An 18,552-nucleotide genomic window follows, 5' to 3' on the forward strand; every position below is an offset into this window, starting at 1 on the left:
CCATGCTTTTAGAGCCAAACGTGTTGTTTTTCTCCTGTCCTAGGAGAATTTGCATTTTAACAAGGGGGATAACCTTGAAGTCCCCAAAGGAGTCTCTTATTGTGGAATTGCCGGCCTAGGCAAGATGTTCTGGAAGGCAGAGAGACCTCCCTGGGTGCCCGAAACCCCTGTAATTGTAGGTTAAGTTTGGCCCTCCACACCCATGGGGCAGCCCTGACTGTTTCTCTTGGTCCCTCACTGCACATTGACAAGCGCACTGGATGAAGAGTGTGGACAAGCTGAGTTGTAAACCTAGTTCAGCCCCTAACCAGTTTGGAAGCACCAGCCCCTTCTCTCTCAGGCCATAGTTTTCTCTGCCAAATGAGAAGTTCGGTGCAAATGACCTTCCAGAACCTTTCCAGCTCTGACATTCGCCTGACATTCAGAGGGTCTGGGGAACCCTGGTACAGCTGCCAAGGCCCTCCAGCCCCTGGGGCTGTGGACGCCTTCCTGGTGGGGGCAGGGGTGGGGTGCTTCCTGGCCTGCAGGCCTGCTGTCCACAGCAGCCCGCCCCCTGCTGGGGAGGGAAGGTAGTCCTCAGCACAGCCCCCGCCTGGCAGTTACATAACCCTCCCAATGGGATGTTCTAAACAGCAACAGCCCAGCAGCCTTCGCCCTGGCCCACCCCGGTACCCCCAAACACACGCGCGTGCACCCGTGCGCGCACACACACGCACACACGCACACAGGCCTGTGATGGCCTCACAGCCACAACCACCTTTCCATCTTCTCTTTTCCATTTGTTTTCTTGCTGCTGCTGTTCAGTTGCTAAGCCATATCTGACTCTTTGTGACCCCATGGACTGCAGCACGCCAGTCTTCCCTTGTTTTTTTTCTAGAAGGTATTTATTCTAAGAGAGTCCTTACAAGATGAAACTCCTTTACCCTCTGGGCTTGACCAGAATAAAGCAGAGTCCTCCCCCAGCCACCCTGACTGCCCAGCTTCCACCAAAACGCCACGTCAGGTCAGGCCACCCACTTTTCTCAGCCCCTCCCAGCTCTGTCTCCCTGTCTGACTGCAGAGTCCTGCGAAGAGTGGGTCTGCCTTCTCCCTTCCATTCCCAGAATGGGAGAATTTGGAGAAATGGATTTAGCTTTCATTCCAGTGAACAGGAGGCATTCTCCTGGTTCAGACTCCATCCCCCACCCTCCCCTGTTGTCCTTTACAAGGTCACATATGAGATGACACTGTGGTTTCCCCATTTAGAAGACGGATGAGGTCATTGTTACCACTGTGGGGTGTTGGGTGGCGACTCAGGTCCCCTCAGTGTCCATAGGAAAAGTGCAAACAATCTGGAAATGCAGCTGAAGAAATTCAGGTTGGGCTTAAGGAAGCAATTCCCAGCTATTCAGTTGTGAGACCTCATCACAAGTCACTAAGGCATGATGGGTTTTTCCTGCCCAGCTGCATTTCAAGGCAGGCTCCCTTTCACGTATGTGGTGCATACTGTCCAGAGGTTGAGTGGTGGTTGAAGAAAGGTCACGTGTAGAAATGTGGCCTGAAAGACTTCCTGAAGGAATCCTGAACCTGGATTCTCCTCGACAGCTATGGTCTTAACTCTGGATGAAGCTTGGGCCCTGGTTTCTTTATCTGTAGAAATATTACAGCATATTGAGCACTTATTATGTGCCCAGACCAGTTTAAAATATATATAATCTAAATTTTAAAAATTTTACAACCCTTTAAAGTAGATAATATTCCTTATTTCATAAAAAAAAAAAAAAAAAAAAAGGCTCAAAGAAGGTATAAGGGAACTCTACTCAATGCTCTGTGGTGACCTAAATGGGAAGGAAACCCAGAAAAGAGGGGATATATGTACACATATAGTTGATTCACTTTGCTGTACAGCGGAAACTAACACAACATTGTCCAGCAACTACACTCCAATAACAGTTGAAAAAATGAATGTAAGGCATTCCAGCTGGTAGGTGGTGGAGCAGGATTCATACCCAGGTATGCCCGCCTGCAAAGCCTAGGTTCTGAACCACCTGGATCTTGAAAACTCCCAGGTGGCTCAGCAGTAAAGAATTCACCTGCCAATGCAGGAGACACAGGCTCGATCCCTGGGTCAGGAAGATCCCCTGGAGGAGGAAATGGCAACCCACTCCAGTATTCGTGCCTGGAGAATCCCCTGGACAGAGGAGCCTGGCGGGCTACAGTCCATGGGGCCGCAGAGAGACAGGACAGAGCGACGGAACAGCAGCAGCAAGGTTTCCTTACGTTCCTTTCGCCCTGAACAACAGTTTCTCCCTCCCACTCCTCCTCCTCCTATGTTAATGCCCTTGCTGCCTGAAGTGGACAGGACCCTCCATCCCTGTGTGAACACGAGAAGCCCTTTGCAGTTTGTGTGGGAACCCACACTGCATGCTTCTCATGAAGCAGAGGAGGAAGGCACTGTGGTGGTGGCCTTGCATTTGGGGGTCTGCCAGGTGCAAGGAGCGCGTCCCCAGGACCTGCTCCTAAGAAACCCCTTGCTAAGCTGCTGCCACTCTGGGTCCTCTGAGAGTTCTTGTGAGCCCCAGTGGAAAACGTTTAGGGTCTGCAACAGGGCCATCTGTGTCTAGAATTCCTGACGTGGGGTTTAAGTCCAAGATCCAGGCCTCTTTCCAGACCGTGATCCAGCTGGTTGTCTGGCTCTCCCTGATTTTTCGTGTCACCCTCCCCCCAGACCTGACCCATCTGCCTTTTTTCACAAGTGACCTCTGAAACTTGGGGCCGCATAGATATTTGCTGAATCAGCAGGACTGACTGCTGCTCCTCTCACTGGGTTCCAGGCCAAGAGGAAGATGTGACAGGCTGGCCTGGCAAGGGCCTCTGGTGTTGGCCGTGTGGTTCCGAGAAGGGCTGGGGAAGGAAGGAGGCGGCAGTGGAACAGGCATGCAGGTGACTTTTCTCTGGAGGCCTGTTGTTTTGGGCTGAGACTGAGGAAGGAGCCGTGGACCGGGCCCTCAGAGAGGCAGGGGATGGCAGAGTGTCACGAGTGTCTGCCCATGCCAGCTTCTGGGTGAGCAGAAGATGCCCAAACCCTCCTCCTCTCAGCGAGCCTTCACTCAGGCCCCTTTTCCAGCTGGCCAGCCTGGTGTTGTCTCTGCCTTATTGAGATGGGCAAGAGGAGGACAGGGAGGCTGGGGAGCAAGAGCATAGTGTGACTTCCTCAGCTAGCAGGGGTTTTGGCCACCGGAAAGAAAGGACCAGTACTGAGATTGTCCTCTGTTGATGGGTTTGGCCTTGGGAGGTGGGGGTGATGGGGGAGGGGCTGTAGGTCAGAGTGGGGAATGGTAAGCGCGTGCATCACAGACATTTCCCTGGATTGACTCCTCCCAGCTCTGTCCCCCTCCAGCTGTCCCTGCATCTCTATATTCCTCACATAAACCCTTGGCGCCAACCTTGGAAACCTCTCTGGGCTCTGGATATGCTGTGTGTACTCTCCTTTTTACCCCATTCTGTTCTAATAGAGGGAGGCTCTGGGCACCTGCAGTCCGCTTAACACTTACCAAGACGTTTCTAGACCCATGTCTCAAGTGCATTGAGCATGGACTGTCTGTGTCTTTTCTGTCTTTTTGCAGCAGAGAGTGCAGGATTTTGAACAGATACAATAGAGTTGACAGACAGACCTTCACACACTCTTAAGAGCTCCCATGAGGGGCTTGTCTTGGAGATCTGCCACCTCCAGGCAGTCAGCCTTGATTCAGTAGGAGCACAGATGCCTGCTCCAATCAGGGTCTCAGACAACAGGCTAAAAGTCACTTCCAGTAGTCTTCCTGCCATCCCCAACTCTGGGGAGCACAAGATCATGGTGCTCAGAAGATGACCCAAGATTTAGTTTATGCTTAGGATGGGAGCAGAGAGGAGACTTCTCTACACAGGTTACATGGAAGCAAAGGATGGAAGGAAGAAAATATGGGCAGGGGGTGTGTTTGAGGGGAGAGATGAAAGGGGGAAGAGAGAAGATATAAAAAAGACAAAGGAGGAAGAGGAGAGGACAGGAGCTCCTGAGACATTCGAGACATTCAGACTTCATGGCCCCATGGAGATGGGTAGCTCTGGGGTAGGAGCTGAATTTGAATTATAATGAGAGAATCTCAGCCTGCCTCCAGTAATCCTCTGCCCATGGACGTGGGGACTTGGGCAAGCCCTGGGATCCACTGGCTCTAAACACGGCTGGGTGGACAGATGGACACGTGCTCAAGCAGAGAAGCTGTGGCCACATTGAAGCCTGGAGCTTCAGGCTGGGTCATATGCTTCCATGGTGAGGAGGGGACTTTGCTGGGTCAGGCTGAAGCTCTGACTCCAGCCAGGAAAGGGATAATCAATTCTGTAGAGGCTGTGAGCCTTGATTGAAAAAATAAAGAGGAGGAAGCTAGATTGCTGCTTTCATTAAGAGGCAAAAGCAGTGGGGGCTGGAGCTTAGCAAGAGCCAGGAAGCAGCAGAGAAAGAATGTTAACCCCTTGGGTGTCATTCTTCCTGATGTCTTTACACTCACCCATTCCCACACTGTTGCTTCCTTGACCTGACTTCCAAGGCCACCAGTTTCGTAGCTCCCTTAGCTGGAGGAGGGAGAGGCTGGGCGGCATATTAATGGAGATATGATGACAATTAAATGATCTATTATTTCCCAGTCCCAGGGTCCCCAGGGCTCCCGCCTCTCCTGGATTAGAGGAGGAAGATGAGTGCTGGGGATAAGAGATAAGCTGTGCGGTGAGATCACAAGTCTCACACTGCCGGGTAACCCTCACCCCCACCTCAGCAACCTCACCAGGGCCTCATTCTCACCCTACTGAAGCCAGAAAAGGGGAAGGAAGAAACAAAAACGGATTTCAGCAAAATTATGATGGAGAGACCCCTCTGCCGGCTTTTCCTCCTACGTCAGAATGCCCAGTAGGGAACTGATTCAGCAGGGAGATTCCCAGGAGAGGCCCCAGGAAAAGGGCTGCTGGCTCGACTCTCTCTCCCCCTGTCTCATCTGATCCATGGAGTGCTGCCCATATCTAACCCAACAGCACTGAGAGGTTGGGTAGAAAAGGACAGACGTGCAAAACGGGGGTCGTGGGTGGAGAGCAGGATGGGGCCAAATGTGTAGTCAGCAAAGATTATTCCTTCCTGAGGTTCTGCGGGGGAAACTTCAGCTGAAGTTAAGCAGAAAAGTGGGGAGACACGGGTGATCCAAAAGGCATTTAGTCCACCTGGATGCCCAAGATTTCCCAAGCCGGGAGGGAGCTGAGGGAGGAGGTGAGGCATTTGTTTCTGAGCTCTCTAAGTCTCTGGGTGTCTAGGCTTGGGTGTCTAGGCTTGAGGAGCAGCAGGGGTGAGCTGGCAGATCTGAAGAAAGGAAGGGGTTCCTGGCAGTGTTAACCTCTTGGTACCTGGCACAACTTCCTGAAAGATTTCCAACAACTTCCACTCTCTTCCACCATTTTAATTACTTATTTTTGTCCTGCTCCCTTGGGAAGGAAACGCAGGAAAAGAGAGAGGGGAAGATGAGGACGTGATGGTTTCTCTCCAGTTGTGACATGTGAGGCTGGATAGGAATCCAGATGATACCTAAAACCCCTGGGTTCCCAGCAAGAGCCGCTGGGCTGGAGAGTTTGGGCTCTTTAAGCTGCTTTTGGGTCCACAGCAAAGTCCTTATTCAGGAGAAATGAGCTTTCCTCCACCCTTCTTGCCCACACAGTCCCCGAAGGGATGCAAAGAAGGTGGGAATGTGGTGGAAAAGGAGGGGGACACCGAGGAGCATGAGGAGAGGAACCACGATTCCCTGGAAGCTGTGGTTGCCCTAGGAAATGGAATGGAATAATACTCCCCCCCCCCCGCCATTTGAGGCGGGGGGGAAACACATGGTATTTTGGATTTTTTTTTTTTGTCTTTGATTTTTTTCCCCACCTTTTGCTGAGCCATGGGCAGTGAGGGAAAACTGACTTTCTGCTTTTTCTGCCAAATAAGGAAAGAAAACCGTGACACTGAAGGGAGAGCAGTGGACCATTGAGGGAGCTTGGAAAGAAAGCCGCATCTTCTTGGGGTTTGAATCAAATGCTATGGAGTCATTCTGGATCTTCCCCTCTTAAGAGCCCAAGATTTTGGTCACATCTACCCTGTGTCCTGACCCAACTTGTCTAACTCTGCAGTAGATGTGAGGAGGAAACGAGCCTATGTCAAATCTTCACAAGTATCCGTAGATTAAAGCATGTCAAGGCTGCTGAAGATGACTCTTGGTTCTCCTCCTTTCCCACCCCCAACTTCCTTAGCATCCCTATTGTCAGGGTCAGGTGCTGACTAGCTTCTGATTTCCCATGAGCTGTTCTTCCGTCACCTGTCTCCTCAGAGAAAGGAAGCTGACATGGTCACAGCCTTCCCAACACAGAGGAGAGAATATTCCAGTCTTCTTCCCTTCTTCCCATATCCCTAGTTCATGGATGTTGATGTAAAGAAAAAGAGCTTGAAGTCCTAGAGTTTCTTGTTAGGGGCTAATAAGCATATTTCTCTCTCGACCTAACGTGAGATTCCACTTATCACCAAATAACCAAGGGGAAACAAGATTTGCAGTCACCAGCCATAACAGGAATTACATCCAAATGCCAACTCTGTTTGCCAACTCTCTCATCATTATTCCCTTTCCACGATTGCTAACACCCTGCATAGAAATCCTCCTTGAATCAGAGGGTAGAGCTGTAACCAGACAGACCTGACACTATAAAGGGATTCTCCGTAGGCTTGGTGGGTTTTTACCTGGCACCCCTGTAGATTTGTGGGGATTCAGAAGAAAGGGGCCCACTCAGGTCAGAGCAGAGTAAGCTTCCCCAAATGAGCCACTCCTGGATTTGACTCCCACTGCATCGGTTAAAGAGCTAGCTTGTTCCCCTGGGAGATGCTTTCTCCCACCCTCCTCTTCCTCTGTATCCAGCCCCCCTTCCTTCTCGCATCATCCTGCCTCTCAGCCTTATGTTCTGCCTCCCAAATCCCCTCAGACCCCAGTTCTACTCTTCCTGGATCCTGCCCTTTTTAAAGCTCTTAACATGTGTTTTTTTTTTTTTTTTCATATTTCCCTCTCCATTCAAATAATTTTACTACCCAAACTCCCATCCAGATTTTCCCTAACTTAAAAAGATTCTTCAACTGTTCTCTTTTCTTCAGTTTAATCTCCCCCCCTAACTTCACCCCCCACCCAGTCTTGTCCGCTTTGAAATCTGCCAGTTTTCAATAACCCTAATCACTTAACCCCCACGTCTTTCCTCCTCTGACCCCTTTTGCTCCAACATCCCCCAGACCCCCTTGAACACTGGTGTCATTCCCTCCTTCCCCCCAAATCTCCTTGACATCCTTCTGCCCCTAAGCATCTTCTCACCCCTCCACTTCACACTGCCCTAGTCCTCCAGACTCGGGTGCACCTGATTGCCCCCTCGTCACCCACTCACGCCCGTTAGCTTCCCTCCCTCCCACAAAGGTTCCCATGCCTTCTTCCCCACTCACTCGGGTCTCCTGCTCAGGACGCCCTTGCCGAGGGCGGCGGGGGATTTGTGCTGAAGGAGGGTTCCAGCAGCAGCGCAACAGCTCGGGGGACGCTCCTTCTCCTTGTCGGCCACGGCCCCGGGCGCCACCGGGTGCTGGTGGGGCGACTGGGACGCGTGAGCCCTGCCGCTGGGGCCCGGCTGGGACTGAGCCAGGAGCTGTCCGTGGTGCTGAAGCGGGGGCTGCTCGGGCGCGGGCTGCGGCGCGGCGGGCGGCAGCTGTCCGTGGTCCTGGAGAGGCTCCTGGGCCCCGGCGGTGGCCGGCGACGGGGGCACGAGCCCGGGCGGAGGCTGGGCTTGCAGCAGCTGCTGGTGTTCCCACAGGCTGCGGTTCTCGGCGCTCAGCTCGTCCAGCCGCCGCTCCAGCTCGTCGATGCGCTGGCGCTGGGTGTGGATGAGGCTCTGCTGGTTCTGCACGATGGCCGTGAGCTCCTTGAGGTAGAGCACGGCGCGCACCGGGTTCTCCAGCAGGCTCTCCATGCCGCCCGCCGCCGCCTGCGCCCTGCCTGCGCCTCGGCGGGCGGCGGGGAGCGCGAGGGCGCGCACGAGCCCAGCAGCCCCGGCGGTCCGCTCGCCTCCCTCCCGCCGCCGGCGCCGCGTCACCGCCACACCGACATTCACACACGCACGGGGGGCGGGACCGCGGCGCCCGGGCCCACCCTCCCCCTCCCACCCCCTCCAGGCTTCGTGAGGAGTCTCGGCTTCCTGCAGGGCTGGCAGGGGCGGAGAGAGGCGAGTGAGGGAGCGGGTAGAGGCTCAGGATAAACGGAGGGGACCCGGGATGGATGACATGAATCTGGCAAGAAGGGATAGCCGGCGAGGTGGAAGTGAGGTGGGACCGGGAGGACAGAAGCAGATAAGGAAAGAGGAAGCAGGAAAGGAGAGGATGGCGAAAGGAGACAGAAATGTACGAAAAAGAGGACGGCTGACAGGTCACGCGTTCTTTTTTCCTGTGTCCAGTCATCCCAGGGAGTGAGGGTCCATCTTAAAGACCTTCCGAGGAGAGGCCACACTTGCCTCTTGCGTACTCGGCAATCTTGTATTCTGCTGGGGGAATCCCCTGGAACCGGAGGGTCATGGGACACTGAGAGACCCCAGACAACATCTGGTCCTACTCCTTCAGCCAAGGCTGTTTGTTTATGCTTGATTTTCTCTGGGAATGAGGCCTCAGGACAGGTTTAGCTCTTCTAAAAGGAACATGAACTAAATAAACCGGACCCTCTGTGTCATGAACTAAAGAGCTTCCAGAAGCTTCTTAAAGAGACCATTCTGTTTGGAAAACATCTATGAAAGGCATACTGCATGGAACACTGTGCTGGTGGTGGTAAGATAAGGGTGACTAGGATGGAATCTTTGGCGTCTTGAAGCTTATGATTAAGTAGGTGAAACAGGTAATAAATATTTCATTTCAATATACAGTGGTGGTTGTAAGTGATAAGATGGAGATTGCCCCAAGTGCTATAGGAGCCCAATGGCTTGGGGATTTGAGAATGCTCCTTGGGGGAAATAACACTTGAAGTGGGGAAGATTTTCCCGAAATGGAGAACAGCATTAGCAAAAGCTCAGAGACAGGAATCAGCATGGACTGAATTACTCAATAATTTCTACAATAACTTTACATAAAACACACACTAAGTGCTAAGTAACATACTAGGAAGTATACAGGCTAGCCGTAGCATAGGTCACAAGTTGTCATTTGTATATGCAAGAGGATTGCAACCTAGTAGAGTAGATATGGCATGCACATGAGCAACTAGAATATAAATCAAAGTTTCTGTAAGAGACCTTTAAGCCAAGTGCCATAGGAGTTCGGGGGAGTGAGAAGTTGTGTTTAACTATGGTGATCTGATAAGGAGGAGGTGTTATTCAAGCTGGGCCTTGAAGGATGGGAAGTATGTCATCGAATAGACAGAATAGGGGAAGGTGGGAAAGATATGTCAGGCAGCAAGAAAAGACTAAGGAATGAAAATACAGCACCTCTGTTCAATCCAGTTTGGCAGTAAATGACCCTTTCCTCTGGGCTAGGAGTGCTCTTAGCATATCTGTTGGACTGTTGCATTTTCCATGCAGGTGGACCACCAGTCTCCCTGTCTATCTGCTGCTCCCCCAGGGTGGGTGTTTCTGTTGATACCAGGCATCCAGTGAGCTGGGTCAGTCACGCCCATATGGTGCCAGACTTAAATGACCTGGGGAAGATCTGTGCTCTGCAAATACATTCGTTTCTCTGCACTTGGATTTTTATTTTGCTTTCTTCCCATTTATTTTTCTAGCAGACTTCCTTTTGCAAAGATTAAGTGAAGAAAGCTTATCCACAGCTGAGCCAACAGTTGGGAGAACAGAGCACCCAGGAGGGTGACCAGTATTTCCACTGAAGATTGGAGATCAGGGGGTGGAATGAAAGCACACAGAATGCAAACACTTTTCTTCTGAATTTTCTCTGCTTGCCTAGTTGATTCATTGTCTAAACAAGAGTTGGGTGTTCATAGACGCCAATACTATTTCTATGAGTGAAATAGTCTGCAGCATAATTATCTATGGGGCCCCCTATTCGTTCTGCTGTGTTGGAATCACTTGGAGTGGAGCCCAAATATTTTCATATTTTAACTTTTTTCCTTTGATTAAAAAAATTTTATTGAATTACAACTCACTTGTGATAGTATGCACCCACTTTGTGTGCACAGTTCAATGAATTTTGACAAAAATATACACTGTGTAATCAAAATTTCCACCACTGCAAAAAATGAGGTTATTACCTCATGCCCCTTTGCAGTCAATTGCTATCATCCTCATCCCCAGTCAACCACTGATCTGCTTTCTGTCAAGAGAGATCAGTTTTGCCTATTCTAGAATTTCACATAAATGGCAATCATGGAAAATATATTCTTTTGTCTTTTTTTTTTTTTTTTTTGGCACAGCATAATTATTTTGAGGTTCATCTATTCTGTTATAGGTATCAATATTTTGTTCCCTTTTATTTCTGAGTAGTCATCTATGATATGGATACACTATAATTTATCTACTCGCTTATTAATGGACATTTGGTTGTTTCTTGCTTTTGATTATCTTAAATAAAGCTGTTGTGATCATTAATGGACAGTTATTTATGCAGACATATGTTTTCATATGTTTCATATTTTATGCTACATGTGTCTTATAAGAGATAAAAATCTAGAATTGGAATTGTTAAGTCATATACAAAATGCATGTGTATATATGTATATATACACATACACACAAATATTTAACAATAAGAAACTGTCAAATTGTTTTCCAAAGTGGTTGTACTATTTTTTATTCTCATCAGCAGTATGTGAGAGGTTCAGATATTTCACATCCTTGCTAACACTTGGTATTTTTAGCCTTTTTTTTTTTTTTGGTTGCACTGGGTCTTTGTTGCTGTGCACAGGCTTCTCATTGCCATGGCTTCTCTTGTCGCTTCTCTTAGAGCATGGGCTCTAAGGCACATGGGCTTCACTAGTTGTGGCTCGCAGGCTCTAGAGCCCAGGATCATTGGTTGTGACTTGTGGGATCAGTTGCCCCGCAGCATGTGGGATCTTCCCAGACGAGGGATTGAACCCATGTCCCTTACATTACAAGGCAGATTCTTAACCTCTGGAACATCAGGAAAGCCCCTGTGGGAAGAATTCAAGTTCTTTAGTATGTATGGGGCTATTCAAATATTCTATTTCTTTGGGTATCCATTTTGGTAATTTGCCTTTCTTGTAGGCAAAATGACCTCCCAAAGATGTCTTAATCACCAAAACCTGTGAATGTATTAACTTATAGCCACATTAAATACGTGATAAAATTAAGAATATTGAATCACAAGAGTCTTTGTAAGAGGGAGGTGAGAATGTCAGAGAGGAGATGTGACAACGGAAGCAGAGGTCATGGTGAGCCAATTGCTACCTGGTAGCCAGAGGGCACGGAGAAGGCAATGGCAGCCCACTCCAGTACCCTTGCCTGGAAAATCCCATGGATGGAGGAGCCTGGTGGGCTGCAGTCCATGGGGTCTCGAAGAGTCAGACACGACTAAGCAACTTCACTTTCACTTTTCACTTTCATGCATCAGAGAAGGAAATGGCAACCCACTCCAGTGTTCTTGCCTGGAGAATCCCAGGGATGGGGGAGCCGGGGGGGCTGCCGTCTATGGGGTCGCACAGAGTCGGACACGACTGAAGCGACTTAGCAGCAGCAGCAATGTTTCCTCTTGCTTTTCTTTTACTAGATTCTTAAGATGGAAGCTTAGGTTAATGACTTTGGACCTTTCTGCTTTTTTCATGCAAGCACTTAAAACTCTAAATTTTTGCTGTTTTTAAAGTTTTATAAAGCACTCTTTTTATGCATCCCACAAATTTTGTTTTCATTTTCACTCAGAGCAAAATATTTTGCAATTTCCCTGTTACTTCTAAATCTTTCCATTATTGATTTCTAATTAAATTCCTTTGTGGTCAGAGAACTTATGAGTTCAATCTTCTTTCATTTACTGAAATGTTTGGGACTTTATATGGTCCAATCTACAGTCTGTTTTTCTTAAGATTTTTTTTTTTATGTGGACCATTTTTTTTAAAAGTCTTTATTGAATTTGTTACAAACATTGCTTCTGTTGTATGTTCTGCTTTTTTTGGCCATAAGGCATGTGGGATCTTAGCCCCCTGACCAGGGGTTGACCCACACTCCTGCATTGGAAGGCAAAGCCCCAACCACTGGACCTCCAGGGAATTCCCTGCAGTTAGTTTTGATGACTATTTCACATGCAAGTGCCTGATAGCCACTCCAGCTTTTTCACCGTTAGTTTGCATGTGTGGTAGGCAGAATAATACCTCCCAAAATGTCCATATCCCACCCTGAGAACCTGTGAATATGTTACCTTACATGGCAAAAGAGACTTTACAGGTGCCATTAAAATTATGAGATTGAGATGGGAAGAGCGTCTTGGATTATCCAAGTGTGTTCAGTCTAACCACATGGTTCCTTAAATGCAGAGAACTTCTGACTACAGAAGAATGGTCAGAGTAGTGTAACTTGAGAAGGACTAGACCTACTTTATTTGCTTTGAAGACAGAGAAAGAAAGAATTCCTTGGTGGTCCAGTGGTTAGGACTCTGGCTTCCACTGCTGGGGCCCGGGGTCCAGTCTGTGGTCAGGGAACTAAGATGCCACAAGCTGCATGGTGTGGCCAAAAAAAAGAAGATAGAAGCAGAGGCCATGAGCCCAGGAATGTGGGTGGTCTCTAGAAAAGGCATGGTAACTGATTCTACCCTAAAGCTTTCAGAAAGGAATGCAGCCATGCTGAAGCCTTGATTTCAGCCCAGAGAGACCCATGTTGAATTTCTACCAGAACCATAAGATAATACATTTGAATGGCTTAAGCCACTCTGTTTGTGATCATTTGTTATGACAGACACAGAAAACAAATACAGCAAGTTACATTTCCTCCCATCCTTTAAATTTATCTGTGTCTTTACATTTAAAGTGTTTTTTCTTTTAGATAACATTTAGTGGTGAAAATATAGTATCTAAAAGGAAAGTTTTACTGGGTGGGCTTAAAGCAGATAAACACTGCAGAATTTTCAAAATCAGTAAAACTAAAAGATGAAGCTACAGAAACTGCTCAAACTAATTGATATTATTCCATGGGTCGCCAAGTTCTCTATTTTTTTTTTTTTTTTTACCCTCAATCTTTTTTTCCCTCTGAGCTTTGTGAGGATGGTTTCACCTCTAGGAGTTCCACTTAGTTATTTTTTTCTTTCATTTCTCACCTCATTATGTTTATGTTTTTCTCCTAATTTGGGTCTCATTTTCCTACTTCCTCAGATATCTAGTCATTGTTTATTCTATACTGGACTTTTAAATTTCTTTCTTTCTTTTTTTTTATTGAAGTATAATTGCTTTGCAAGTGTTGTATTAATTTCCACTGTAGAATATGCTGGACATTTTGAATGTGACTTTGTTGAGTGCAGAATTTTGTTATTTTCTTTTGAAGAGTGTTGGGCTCTGCTTTTGTAAGTCATTAAATTATCTGTGGATCCACTTGATCCTTTCAAGACTAGTTTGTAAGCTTTTTTTTAAGGCAATTCTTGGGCTAATTTATCCCTCTGGTTTTTCCAGTGGTCATGTATGGATGTGAGAGCAGAACTATAAAGAAAGCTGAGCACCAAAGAATTGATGCTTTTGATCTGTGGTGTTGGAGAAGACTCTTGAGAGTCCCTTGGACTGCAAGGAGATCCAACCAGTCATCCTAAGGAGATCAGTCCTGGGTGTTCATTGGAAGGACTGATGTTGAAGCTGAAACTCCAATACTTTGGCCACCTGATGCAAAGAGCTGACTCATTGGAAAAGACACTGATGCTGGGAAAGATTGAGGGCAGGAGGAGAAGGGGACAACAGAGGATGAGATGGTTGGATGGCATCACCGACTCAATGGACATGGGTTTGGGTGAGCTCTGGGAGTTGGTGATGGACAGGGAGGCCTGGTGTGCTGCGGTTCATGGGGCCTCAAAGAGTCGGACATGACTGAGCGACTGAACTCTAATCTCTTCCACCCTATGTGACACCTGTGAATGGTCCAGCTTAACCACCCACCCTATCCCAGTCATTATTTATTGAGTCTTACAGAGTTTTACCATATTCGTGTGCAGTTCAGTGTTTAGCATCAGACCCAAGAAGGGCTCTCTGTGGATTCCTGGAGCTCTTTCTTCATATAACTCCTTCTCTGACTCTGCTCTGTAAATTCCAGCCACCTCAGCCTCCCTAAGTATCTATGTCCTCAGCTCAGAGACTATCACACTCTGCTCTGCTCCCTGCTCCCCGAACGGCAATCTTTTTTTTAAAACTTTTTGTTTAGCTGTAGTTGCCATGCTGTACATTACATTGCCAAGACTTAACTTACCTTGTAACTGAATGTTTGTACTTCTGTCCACAATTTCCCATCTCTGGCAACCACCTGTCTGTACCTATGAGGGTTTTTTGTTGTTGTTGTTGTTGTTGTTGTTGTTTTTAAGTTAGATCAGGCAGTATTTGATTTTGTCTTCCTGATTCATTTAACTTAGCATAATGCACTCAAAATCCATTCATGTTGTTGCAAATGGCAAACTTTCATTCTTTTTTATAGGTGAGTAATATTCATGTATCTCACATCTTCTTTATTCATCTGTTCACAGGCAGTTAGGTTTTTTCCCATATCTTGACTATTGTGAATAATGCTGCAATGAACATGGGGGTGCATAAAAAATTTTTTTAATTGGAATATACTGTGCTAGTTTCTGCTGTAGAACAGCGCGAAGCAGCTGTGTTTATACACATATCCCCTCCCGCTTGAGCCTGCCTCCCACTCTGCATTACAATCTTGAATGTTCCTCCCCGAGGTCACAAGCCAGGGCGATCGGGGGCTCACCTAGTTTGCATTCCTTTTCTTAGGAACCATCGCCCCATGCTGCTGCTTTTCCAATGTCTGAAAATTGGTTTTCAAATACTTGTGTATACTGGAATGTAACAATTCTCTAGCCGTTGATAGAAGGAGGACAAATGCAGTCATAGTTCTTGGCTTCTGGCCAGTTTTTTGTGGCCAGGAGCCAAGAAGTACATTTTTAACAAGCACCCCAGGTGATTCCAATGCACCTTAATGTGGAGAGCTCCTGGGCTAGCAAGCAACAAAAGGAATGCCTCTGTGGTTCACAGGACACCTTCACCTTCATGTTTGTTATCATTTCATCCTCCCACCCTCCCGCTGGGAAAGGCAGGCAGGGATTCCCGTCCCTCTTTCAGGACACGCATGTTGAAGCCCGAGGAAGTCATGGAAATGGTTGGGAGGAGTGAGAGAGACACCAGTGAGCAATTATGGGTAGTCACAGGGAAGAATCCAGCCATAGAAAAGGGCACTTACCTCCTTGAGCCTCAGATCTCTCTCTTTTTAAATGACATGGTAGGAATACTCCAGTATTCCTGCTTGGGAAATCCTATGGACAGGGGAGCCTGGGGGGCTACAGTCCATGGGGTCGCAAAGAGTCAGACGCAACTGAGCACACACACACGCACCCAGTTACAGGGCTGCTTCTGGTTTCTGGACAGCCCACTCTCATTTCTTGGGAGTGGACTTTTGCTTTGCTTGATTGACTCTTGCTACTTAAAACCACAAAAGAAAAAAAAAGACAGGCAGGACACCAGGTTAAATTGTGTGTGTACGTTTCTACACACATGCAATGCATAATCAACAATAAAATGTTTCAACATTGAGATCAGTTCAGGAAGACTTCCTGTAGGAGGTGAGATTCTAGGACCTGTCTCTTAGCTATGATGTGTGTGCAGGTAAGATTAGAATTCGAGGGTAACAATGGCAGCAGGAAGGATACTGACAAGGGCTTTGATGCCCAGTGAACAGTGGGGGGTTCAGTTTTTCTGTCCCAGGATATGAATTTGTGCCTTTCTTATCCCTCAGCAACCTGACAAGGGCAGAAGGCACTGCCCCCTCTGTCCACAGGGTGAGGAGCAGGGGGGATCCTCTCACTTCAGCGCAGAAGACCCACACAGATTTCACACCTGGCTCTGACTGGACAGCCTGCCACAGGGGCAGGTAGGGGTGGGGAGGAAACAGTGGCTGTGTCTGCTGCTGCCCACAAGATTCAGGGTATGCCAGATCACTAGTGAGGGCACTCAGGAGCTCTTTGTTCAGCCCTCTACCTCTGGATTTCATGCAAACCTGAACTCGGACGCACACGTGCTTCTTATGCACTGTTGCCGGGAATGGGAAGAAATCGAGCTATAAGCCTACGGGGAAGTAAAGCAAACATGGCCTCTCCCCGTGACCTTTTGGGTCTGTTTTCACTGGCATTTGCCTTATTGTTATTTAATAACAGTGTTGATAATCCTAGCCAGCATTTGTCTTTCACTCTCTGGGCCTGGGTTTTCTTAACTATAAAGTGGGAATAATAACTGAATCCCCATCATAAGTTGTAAGGGTATTGTAAGGCTAAATAAATAGTGCATGATATGTGCAATCACTAATGTATTTATTTTATTTGACTTTCAGGAGTGGTAAGCCAGACATGGACATTTTTCCGATGTGGCAAATGAGGCTCAGAGAGGGCAAGTAGCTTTTCTAAAGTTACACAGCTAATGATGTCAGAACTAGGACTGGAACCCAGGTCTCCTGTTCTAAGCCCCTATTCCTTTTCCTCAGCACTGCATATTCAGACATCCTGACAGGTTGTGGAAAGAATACTTTGAGGGGTGGTCAGCAGTGACCCTATACTTGTGTGTGCATGCTAAGTCACTTTAGTCCTGTCTGACTCTTTGCCACCGTATGGTCTGTAGTCCACCAGGCTCCTCCGTCCATGGGATTCTCCAGGCAAGAATACTGGAGTGAGTTGCCATGCCCGTCTCCAGGGGATCTTCCCGACCCAGGGATCGAGCCCTAGTCTCTTATATCTCCTGCATAGGCAAGCAATTCTTTACTACTAGCGCCACCTGGGAAGCCCTGACCTTATTCTTATATGTGTGTTTAAATGAGATAAACCATCAGAGTACTCAGAACCATGTCTGGCACAGGGCATATGCCCAGTAAGATCAGTTTTACTTTAATAAAGCTTGAATGAATACCGTAATAAGTATAGCAATGCCATACCATGAGCAGAGTACTTTGACAGATACACAGGCTTGTTCCATCCTCACAAAAAGTATTTGTATTAACCCCATTTTATAGAAAAGGGTGCAGGGGCACACGGGAATAACGTAGGCTATTCCCAAGGCTAGTAGATGACGGAGCCCAGGGCCCCGCTCAGGCCAGGCTGCCCTGGATTTCCTGTCAGGGCTTCTTTCAAGTGCGGCCCAGGGAGTGGTGTTTCTGGGTCTCACATAGTGAATGTCAGTGGATGGGATGCAGTTCATGGCCTGGGCCCAGAGGGAATCTCCAAGGCCCTCCTGCAGCCAGGATTTGGGCTGTAGGAGCCCTAGTCAGCCTCCTTGCCCCCAATGGATCAGCCCAGCCCTTCCAATCCTTCTGGACCATTCCAAAGGCACCCCAAGCTTTCTGGCCTAAACAGAGCCCCACATCCCTCCTCCCAAGATGCTGTTTCCTTGGGGTGTCTCTGGATTTAGGGATGAAAAAAGAACATGAGTTCTGGAAAAGGCAGACATGGGTTTGATCCCTCATTCTGCCCCTTCTACCCAGGCGACCTTGAGGAAATCAGTCACTTTCTCTGAGTCTCCATTCTTCACCTGTACGTGGGTCTCAGGCAGGTGCTGTGGTTCCTCCACGTCAGGCTCTTAGAGATGTTCCAGAAAGCCGTCTGGTTCCAGGACACCTGCCGTAGGGGAAATGCTGCCTCGCTGAGGAGCAGGAGCAGTGAAGGATTCCCTGGGGTCTGGCACCGGGCGAGTCGCTTTCTCGCCACACGCCCCCACCCCCGTCCGTGGAGGGGTCAGTAGCGGCACTGCCTGAGACCGCACCTGTGGTTGTCCTTTATGAACTGTAAGTGGTGAACACATTGTTCGAGGAGCAAGTGCAGGTCCAAGCAGGACCTGAGGGACCAGCCGAAGGTGGGAACACCCCTTCACCTCTGTGCCCTCATCTGCAGCCCCAACATATGGCCCGCCTTGAATGTGGAGGTCAGAAGGCTCCATGACAGACTCTCAGAGATGTGTCAGAAAGCCCTGTAGTAAGAAGGGCACAGAGAGAATTATCTTCTGTCTTTGAGGGGAGTGTGCATGCAGTGGGGTGTGCATGCAGTGGGGTGTCACTGAGAACATTTGAGAAGCTTCCAGCTGGAGCCACAGCTCTGAGAACGCTGGCTACTGGTTCTGACCCTTCTCTCTGACCCTGAGAAGCCCATGGTCTGGGGGCAAGGTCTTCTCTTCTCCGGACCTCAGAAGTTCCGAGTGGAGTCAGGGTGGAGGTGGACTCACTAGATCCAGAGAAAGGTTCTGGGAGCTCATGTACCCGAGGACACCCTCCCCCCTCAAGCCCAAGCACCCCACCATGTCATCCCTGATCACCAGGCTCTGCCCCAAATTT

At 48.4% G+C, this 18,552-nt stretch overlaps 1 protein-coding gene across 1 annotated transcript in view; it reads right to left on the minus strand.

The window, feature by feature from the left end:
- Positions 1-8,022, minus strand: part of IQSEC3 (IQ motif and Sec7 domain ArfGEF 3) — an 84,903-nt gene extending 76,881 nt beyond the window's left edge. Inside the window, exon 1 of the mRNA XM_061124057.1 lies at positions 7,505-8,022. Within this exon, the coding sequence (XP_060980040.1) occupies positions 7,505-8,022 (518 nt within the window). The remainder of the gene's footprint in view (positions 1-7,504) is intronic.
- Positions 8,023-18,552: the final 10,530 nt, after the last annotated feature.

Source organism: Dama dama, chromosome 22, assembly GCF_033118175.1.
Source record: "Dama dama isolate Ldn47 chromosome 22, ASM3311817v1, whole genome shotgun sequence".
Taxonomy (NCBI): Eukaryota; Metazoa; Chordata; class Mammalia; order Artiodactyla; family Cervidae; genus Dama; species Dama dama.